At 40.8% G+C, this 9,424-nt stretch overlaps 2 protein-coding genes across 3 annotated transcripts in view; one reads left to right on the top strand and one right to left on the bottom strand.

The window, feature by feature from the left end:
• Positions 1–9,424, bottom strand: part of PPP3CB (protein phosphatase 3 catalytic subunit beta) — a 69,938-nt gene that overhangs the window by 11,115 nt on the left and 49,399 nt on the right. The window lies entirely within an intron of this gene.
• Positions 2,296–9,424, top strand: part of ANXA7 (annexin A7) — a 13,780-nt gene continuing 6,651 nt past the window's right edge. Inside the window, exons 1-8 of one of the 2 annotated variants that reach the window (XM_035897305.1) lie at positions 2,296–2,365; positions 4,384–4,600; positions 4,910–5,017; positions 6,134–6,174; positions 6,541–6,643; positions 6,925–7,019; positions 7,726–7,839; positions 9,104–9,274. In XM_035897305.1, coding sequence (XP_035753198.1) covers positions 2,309–2,365; positions 4,384–4,600; positions 4,910–5,017; positions 6,134–6,174; positions 6,541–6,643; positions 6,925–7,019; positions 7,726–7,839; positions 9,104–9,274 — 906 coding nt within the window. In that variant the 5' untranslated portion in view covers positions 2,296–2,308. Of the gene's footprint in view, positions 2,366–4,383; positions 4,601–4,909; positions 5,018–6,130; positions 6,175–6,540; positions 6,644–6,924; positions 7,020–7,725; positions 7,840–9,103; positions 9,275–9,424 lie in introns of both variants that reach the window. The other variant, XM_009642014.2, reaches the window with a different exon arrangement.

Genomic DNA, 9,424 nt, shown 5'->3' with positions numbered 1-9,424 from the left:
CGCTACAGCAGCGGCAGGCCAATGTTTACTACGTACTTAATATTGTGCAAGTGACTTAATTTGTCTCCTGGAAAGCGTCTCTACATACTGAACCCTGCTTCAGTGAATGTTGCTGTCTGGTCACAGTTTTGAAGAGACCCTTGTAACTGGTGTCAGAGGCAAGTCTGAAATCCCAATGTAGCATCGGGGTGTCCATCTAGTTAGAAAAGGCCTGAAGTAATGGAAGCAGCGGTCCTTACTTGACCCTTTCATTACTCTAAATATTTTTTCAAATTAAAAAAAAAATAGAGCTAGATCAAGCAAATGCAAAGAAAACTTTTAGTTTGTTTTTGTAATTCAGAAGAATGACAAATAGGAATCAAGGTCTTGTTAAAAGGGCAATGGTTAAATGAAATACCGTGATCCCCAGTACCTGGCCCAAAAGAACTCGCATGACAAACTGAAGCCTAGGAAAGGAACCAATACAACAAAAGTAAGGAAAGTGTTAAACAATTTACCAGGGCACCATAAGTCACAGGTTTACACGGGTGGTTAATTTGCTAATCAAAAATATGGCATAGCCTTGATGGCTTGTTTCCTTGAAAATGAGACGTTGGAAACTCATGCCTTAAAAAGCTTTTTGCCAGAATGTGTTTGCTAGTAAATCAGAGACATAGCCGAAAAGAAATTAATTCTAAATTCAGTATCGTACCAATAAGTCTAAAATTTGGCATATTTTAATATGGTTAAAAGATTGTTGGGTCCCATTTATTGTACAGACTAAACCTTCTACAGCTGTTGAAACAGCTGAGTTGCCGTCATGAGCTGTTGATTTTGCATCATGCGAAACGTAATAAGTTGTACAGTGGAAATGATACAGTGGCACCTCAACAAGTTTTACAGGCTTTACAATCCTGGCTCCTTAATGGTGTAACTTTAGTTGAACTACATGAAGCTGAAAAGCTGAAGCAGTTTTTGTTTGGTTGGTTTTTTGTTTGTTTGTGGGTGAAAAGGAAGTGTTACTGGTCATCTTGTTCCTGAAAGGAGTTACGATTAGTCTTAAAGTCAGAAATACCAAAAGAAATGCGCTGTTGGAAGCCAAATCTAAAGTCCATTCAAGCAGCTGTCAGTAATAAATAGTGTACAGGTACTGGTTTAAGGTGCTACTTCTCAGGGAAGTAAATAGCTATTAGCAGTGTTTGTGATTAAAGCATAGATTTACAAATACACCTCATGTTGTTTTTCCCCCTTGATCTATTTGGTAGTGATGATCCAAATTTATCAACGTGAGACTGCGTACCTGTGCTTCTCTGCAAGTTGTTCTTGGCTTTCATTTGAACTAACGCAAAGTTTTATTGTCTTCTGCAATAAGTCTCAGATGTTTAATTCTATGACCACGTATTGCCTTAATGGTCCAATGCAGTAAGAATTCTTCTTTCAAATCCATTTCATTTGGCCAGTGAATACCTTGAAATGTGAATAATCTTTCGCTGTATTGCATTCATTTTTATATTTCCCATGTTCTTTGATTTGTGCAGCTAAGGTGTATACTGTTTTAGAAACATGCCATGAGTAACTCCCAGGTCCTCATCAGGGCATCTGGCTGGTTAGCATTCACAGGATTTTTTTTCCTGCCATTACATGTTTTATAACCTGGCTAATGGCCTCGAAACTCCCTGCCCAACTGGTTGGCAACATGGGGGATGATCTCTGTTCCTGGTCCCCAAGCCCCTCTATTAAAAATGGGACTAAAATAGTTACTGGCAGGAAACAGAAACCTTCTACACAAATTAAATAATGCTGGGGGATTACACATGTTTCTATCAAACTGTCATTTTCCATGGGATAGATAGGGTGCTGCTCTTCTCACAGGAAGCACCCCTGTGTGCGGAGGGGTGCAGGGTGATGGGGCACTGGTGCCTGGTGCAGAGCAGGATGGGGGCCTTGCTCCAGCCTGCTCTTCTGATTCTGTTCTGGCAAAGGGCTCCGTCCCCTCCTGCTGGCACCTCGAAGCGTATCCTGTATTTCAGCGTTCTTTCTGAAGGTTCAAGCCTCGTGCCATGCTTGAATGTCTAGCTGACCCTAAATCAGAGTGTTAGTTAATTACAAAGTTGAAGATGCTTCCCTTCTGAATCCTGCTTGCTATGGTCATGTGTATGAAAAAAAGGAAAGGCTTTGTGGGTTTAATAGCTGACAAGTACTCCTGAGCAATTCTAAACCTACTAAACATATTGTTCAAGTGATTTAACAGGTAATTAGCAAGCAAGTAACTACCCAAACTCATATGTAGTGCCTTAACAGTGAAATACCTTTTTTTTTTTTTACCAGAATGTCATACCCGGGTTATCCCCCTTCTGGCGGCTACCCTGCTTTTCCTGGTTATCCTGTAAGTATGGCTCTTGAATGTGTTGCATTCCTAATGTATTTATATTCTGAGAATACCCTTTCTTACTGTGCTCTGTGTGTATGTAAACAGTAGCTGTCAGTTCATATACAGCATTCTCTAGAGATTATGGCATTTGTTTTTGTCTATATATCCCTGAGGACGACTTTACAGTTGTCTCATAAGAATTCCAAGAAGAAACTTTTAAGATTTTTTTTTTTATGTTGCCTATTGTTCCAGAAAGGTTTTTGATTGTTTGGTTTTGTTTTAGTTTATCTTTGTCTTGTGAGCTTGTTTTTTTTAATGTAGCTAACTATATCAGCAATAATTTTTTTAAAGTATCAGTAGTTCTTACGTAAGTATGAGGGTCTTTATGTATGGGATCAGAGGTAATCTCTGAACTGGTCTCTACCAAATACTCTATGTACCCATACCCCAGGATTTACAGAGATGCTTATGCATCAGTGACCATTACCATCAGGAAGAGCTTGGAATGCTTTACTCAAGTAGCCCAGCTTTCATATGACACCAAGTAAATATTTTTCTGAGGATAAAGGACACCCTATCTTGACTTTGACCCCCTATCCTTCAGCCGCAGGACTTTGTTCCACCTTCAGCTCATGACTGAATGGACTAAAAAATTCCAGTGAAACTTGCTGGAATGTGTCAGGTGTGGCTGACACTACAGGCTCTTTGATACACCTGCATCATTTTTCAAAGCTAGATGCAACTGTGTGCTTTTATTATTATGGCACTGATCATACCGTAATTGTGGGAATTTTATATGCTCTGTGTTTGACAGAACTAGACTTAAGCACGGAGCTCAGCCTGGATCCCATTGAGATACTGAAAAGCTATAAATACATGCAATAAATTCTCCAACTATTTTGCTTTACAATTTATCCTTATTCCCTCTGAAACACTAAAGTCAGTCAAACTAAAGACAAACATGTTAGAAACCAGACTTTGTTAATGCCAGGATTTCTCCTCCCCGCTCAAGGTTCTGCTGAACCCTCACAATTGTAGCTGTAATTTATTTTTAACTACATCTGAAAACCTTTTTTTTCTTAGCTAGCATCTAAAATATAGCCAGCTTCAATGGATTAGTTTAACAGACCCTTTAGATTTGCTATCAATGATCCTACATTTCCTTGTTTCATCAATGATGCCCAGCGATAACCAGTGCAAAAAACCAATGTGAAATTATTTTCTTCTGCAATAGTGATAGATATCTGGGCAGGGCTTTTGAGGATCCTAATTTTGGATTTGTGCCTCTAAATTCCGTTAAAATCTTTTTGGTTAGACTGTACCGCTGGGAAAGAGAGTATTATATAGCCTGGGCACAATAATCTGGGGGTAGAAATCTTGGGGCAACCAAACTCAAGGAGAACGTCTGAGTTAGACTTTACTGCTTTGTAGTTTATTTCTGTTTTCTGGGCTCAAGACTAAGTGTGTACTGTATGTAATGTGTGACCCATATTTCTAAAGCTAGCTGGTAAAAGAAGGAGGAGTATGTAAGAAGGAGTGATAGAGACATTGGAGCCAGACTCTACTCAGAGGTACACAGTGAAAGGGCAGCTGGCAGCAACCACAGGCTGCAATTGTAATTTGATTTGAGGAGAACATTTTTCACCATGAGGGTAGTCACACATTGGAACAGGGGCCCATAGAGGCTGTGGATTCGCTGTTCCTTGGAGACACTGAAAACTTGACAAGGCCTTGCGTGACCTCATCTGACTCTGAAGCTGGCCCTGCTTTGAAGGTCGATGGGATCAGAGGCCGACCAAAAGTGCCTTCCACCCTGTGGCACTCTCTGATTCTGTGTCAACATGGGAAACGTGCCAGAAAACCCAACCAGGAGGCCCTCATCCAGGCTTCAGGAATTCTGCTGCTGCTGCTTCGAGTGCTGAATCTAATCATACCATTCACATTATTATACACATAGACATTTTGGTAGCTTGAGAGGTTTTACACTAACATCCTGGTAGCAGGCGTACAGACATCTCATTTTTGTGTTTCAGCCGACGGGACAAGAGTCTGTCTATCCGCCAGCTGGTCAGTACTCCTATCCCCCTGCTCCTGGAGGATACCCTCCGGCAGGAGGAGGGACCTATCCTGCAGCACCACCCAGTACTGGGTACCCAGGGGCAGCAGGATACCCTGCCCCAGGGGGCTATCCTGCACCTGGAGGCTACCCTGGAGCTCCCCAGGCTGGAGGAATGCCACCTTATCCTGGAGGTAAGATCCTTTGTTAGCGTACCCCTCGGGAGTGATTTCTGGCGTAACCATTCCCTGCGCTTGGTAGTAGTAAAGAAAAGCAGCTTTGTTCAGCCATCAGTTTAGGCAGCAGCATGTAGGCTGCCAGCCAGATTGCTATCTCACAGTGAATACCTGCATGCTGATGGCAGGGCCTTGATGGTTTTGGGCCACTGCACAGACACAGAGAAATTAGTCTCTTGCATAGCTGTGCTCAATAACCTGGCTCATGTTGTGTCAGAAGTCAAGTACAAAACATGAAGCATGCTAAAGTCTTTCTTCTTCTCCTAGCTCCTACAGGCCCTGGGTTTGGTGTGCCTCCTGCTGGCCCTGCCTTTGGTGGCTATCCACAGCCTCCTGCCCAAAGCTATGCTGGAGGTGGACCAGCACAAATTCCAGGTATGTCATATGTAAGAAACTTTTAAGCATCTAAGGTTAAACCAAGAGATCCCAGGATAGGTAGGAACAAATTAGGTCCTTACCTTTGTTACTTCTGGCTGTTGAGGTTTGTATGCTGTACACCTCCTACCACCTTTCTTGACAAGACCACTGAAGGGCTGATGAGAACCACCTCTGTAGGTGCTACATCCAAAAGGGATGGCTGTCAGCGATTAGTAGTCATGATGTAGTGGTTTAGGTGCTTCTCCTTCTTCAAATTGCAAGTATCTGATGAGAACTGTGAAATCCAGAGTCCACATTCAATGAATACCTAGCTGTTCCATTAATCTCAAAGATGGACGCATTTTTCAGATCCATGTGTTCATGGTGATCCCTGGCATAGCAGGGGAAGTGGAAAGGAGAATGCACACAATTGCTTAAAAATGGTGCAGTGTTTTTAATGCTTTGAGTGGTCAGTTACCCTCAAGACAATTTTTGTCCTGGAATGTGTCAGTTATGTTTGCAAGAAAGTCAGAGCAGCAAAACTTTATTTTTTTAATGATTGCTTTGTTAACTCCAATAGTAAGTAAGCTGCTGTTAAAATGATAACAATTGTACATATGTATAGTGGATAAAAATAAAATTCTAGTACAAAAAAAGTAGTTCTAGCTTTTGTACTCACTGTACTTTTGATCACAAAATCAGATTCCTTCAATTCTTTTTGAACCAATGAGTTCTTGATATTTATCATTTATATGCTAGACATTTTAACGTGTAATATGACTTTAAAAGAGAGCACAGGACACGCATTCTTCATTTGCTGGGGCCATCTTGGCTTTTGTCGAAAGATAGCAGTATTTAATAAGGAGAGATCCTTTCAGTTCCCACAGCACCAGTAAATTTCCTATTTTTAGAATTGCCTTGCTAGTGTGTGTACCAGAAGGCATCTGTGATCACTTCCCATTATTCCCAAGGGCAAGAAGTTCAGTTACTGATGATGATGGGTATCATTACTTAGGGACAGCTTTTGTGTAAGTGGTAGGTCTGTAAATGGCTTTATTTTCAGATTAGATAGCATTTACATAATGAAGAGGAGACCTAATTAATTTCTTTTATCTTGTTCTTTATTTTCAGTAGGATATTCTGGTGGACAAGCACCATCACCAATGCCTGGTCCGGTATGTGCTGCATCCTCTTCTATAATCAATCTTATGTGGCTTCTGTAGTTCTAATGTTTTTACAACTGGTTCCCAACAATTTACGTGTTCTGCATCAAAAGCTCCCAGCTACACTCAGAGTACAACCTGAACAAAATGGTGACGCTGCATCTGTGTATACTCGCTCGTCAAGTAGATCTTCATCCAAGCAGTTGGGTAAAAGCATCGCTTTGGCACTGGTGGGCCAAAGCTGTTCAACACAACTAAATGTCGCCCTGATTCTGTGTTAGATTGAGACTCCTTCTGAAGTACTGATTCCAAAGTTGTGATTCTAATTTGAATTTCTGTTGTGCAGGATGGCTAGTTAGATGTGACTCTTATTTTCAGCCTGCAGCAGTGGTTCAGTGTACCCAGGGCACAATTCAAGCTGCTCCAAACTTTGATGCTGGAAGGGACGCAGAAATTCTACGCAAAGCTATGAAGGGGTTTGGTAAGTAAGGAATGGAAGCTTAAATTTCTACTGAGCTGACTTCTGAACACCGTTTTGTCCTTCTCTTCAATTTTTCTTTAACCATACATTTTTTTCTGCCCAAGCTTTTCAAAAGTCACACTTTCAAGATGACTCGGGCAATTTAGTAGATTAAGTTACATAATGGTAGACTTAAATGGTAGTCATTTATTATGTAACTTGCCCACATGCAAGATTAAAGATTCATAGTCTTGGAGGGATTGTTATGAGTTCTTACATGAAATTGCCCTTCTGTTTCCAAGGAACTGATGAGCAGGCTATCATCAATGTTGTTGCTAACCGCTCCAATGATCAAAGGCAAAAAATCAAGGCAGCTTTCAAGACTATGTATGGCAAGGTATGTTCACTAGGCCTTTGAATCAGTAAACAAAACCAAACTTTCAGCTACTGCTTTAACTGCCTGATTGCATTTTAGTCCTGGGGAGTGGCTGGGGCATTTTTTAAATGCACTTATTTTGGTTAGATTCCTTGGCTACCAGGGGACATCTGGTATTTAACACGGTGTAGTCCCGATACCTGGCAGAAGCAGGGGTGGGGGAAGGTTGGGGGCTGGCTCTGTCCCTGACCAAACAAGAAGCTTCTCTGCTTTTGTAATGCTTGATAGATAGAGATCAAGCTTAAACTGTGCTTGTATTAGTGCCTGAAACTACTGAGTTTTTTATGCACACAAACCAGCACTGAAATCTGTTTTATCAAAGAAACAAACTGAGAAAGTGGTGGAGGATTGGTTTGTCAATAAAAAGCTGAGATAATTTAATTTCTTTCCTCTGTCATTTTTGCAACTTAAAGTGAAATTGCATAGTTGTGGCACTTTTCAGGACCTGACTAGGTCCTAATTAGTGAGGCGATAATGGAGAAGAGCTGAGCTGTCAAGGTTTTGGACAGAGGGAAGTTCTTTGTAAGAAATAAACCAAAGCTTTACAGGAAAAACAGCACAAAGGAAAAATCAGTCACAAAAATAAGTTCTAGTTTGACCTTTTTCCAGTATATAATCTACATGGCTAACACTCTCCAAAGCCCTTTTTGTGTTTATAATTGAACAGGATTTAATTAAAGATCTGAAGTCTGAGTTAAGTGGAAATGTGGAAGAGTTGATTCTAGCACTCTTCATGCCTAGCACCTACTACGATGCCTGGAGTTTACGTCATGCAATGAAGGTATGGTTTTCCTGTGAACAAAATGCTCATATAAGGCAAGAGAATACCTGATCCCTGCAATGCTGAAAAATCCTGTAGCAGCAAACAAATTTTGCGACTGTGGGGCCTAAAATTCTTTTCTGCTGCGTCCCCCAGTTCCAGCCAGTTTCTGCAGGGTCAGCCAGTTCAGAGCAGCTGTCCATCCAGCAGAGGGTGAAATGCTGCAGGACAGAACTTTGTTCTCTGCCACTCAGTCATAATTTTTGTTAGAACCTACGAAGGGCCAGGGTGCTGTTAAAACTGTAACCCCTGTTTAAAGTGAAGGTCCATACCTCTCCGTACTAGGAACAAACCATTGTTATTGAAAGATATTTTTTTTTTCCAAAAGGACAACAATGAAACAATATTTTCTTAAGGTCAGATGATGCATGTATCTGTTCAATTATTAAGACTGCATTAGAGATTAGGTGATCCAGTTGGTTTAAATTTTTAACTCAATTTTTTATTTTTTTTTAAATTTAAATTTTTAACTGGTACATCCAGTTTACCGGAATTTCTTGCTTGTTTGAGCTGCATCAGCTAGAAGGCAGCTGATACTGGAAATGAGTAACTTAACCCATGTATGAATGCAGACCTTCTAAAGAATATGGAGCTTAAATGACAGTCTGGCTTCAGTGGAGGCAACACCATCTTAAAAAAAAATTTATATTATAACATTACCTAGAAGCCTCACATCGATCCACTCCTATCTAATCCGTGCTTGAACAGAGATGACCATGCCAGTAAGATCTCTTTGTACACCAAACTCACAGTTAATTTTTATTCTGGGGAAAGGGCAGCATCTAGGAAAAGTTCCTGCCGGTGCTCCATGTTGAGAAAGCGGCCACGTTTGGAATAAACACACTTGTACGCAGACCAAAACAGAACTTACATGCGTATCTTTGGCTTTAATGATTATCCTAAGGCTCTACCCTCCTGCAGTATATTTCCAGATAAAGGTTGCCAAAGAATTTCCTTCCTAAACCATTCTCCAGTTAACGTTGGCTGATGTCACTGTTGTGGATGTATAGTTTTGGGGTATTTTTTTGAACTGGTGCAGAACTGCACGTTTGAGGAATCTTCGTTCCATTTAAGTATACAGAAGACTCAGTGCTTTCATGCTGCAAGTTCTTACAACGTAGATTGTATTAAGTTTTGAAGTAACAGATGACTGCTTGATTTCACACTTGAAGAAAACTGAATAGGTAATGCTTTGTAGTTATGCCCTCTTTTCCTCTGCCTACAGGGAGCAGGCACTCAGGAGAGAGTGCTGATTGAGATCCTTTGCACAAGGACAAACCAGGAAATACGAGAAATAGTGAACTGCTATAAATCAGAATTTGGAAGGGACATCGAACAAGACATCAGAGCAGACACTTCAGGACACTTTGAACGATTACTAATATCTATGTGCCAAGTGAGCTTTAATTTTATTTTTTTTGGTAAGATAATGGTGTACAGTCTGACTTCAATGCATGTAGTCATAATGGCTCCATAAGTAGCCTGTGTATGCTTAGCAAGAGTCAGGTTGTTAAGAAATTAGCCCTGGGCCATTAATTCTTTCCCT

The sequence above is a fragment of the Egretta garzetta genome, unplaced genomic scaffold (assembly GCF_000687185.1).
Source record: "Egretta garzetta isolate BGI_Z169 unplaced genomic scaffold, ASM68718v1 scaffold56, whole genome shotgun sequence".
Lineage (NCBI taxonomy): Eukaryota > Metazoa > Chordata > Aves > Pelecaniformes > Ardeidae > Egretta > Egretta garzetta.
Note: the sequence above shows the minus strand (reverse complement) of the source record. Positions and strands in the feature narration are given on the sequence as shown.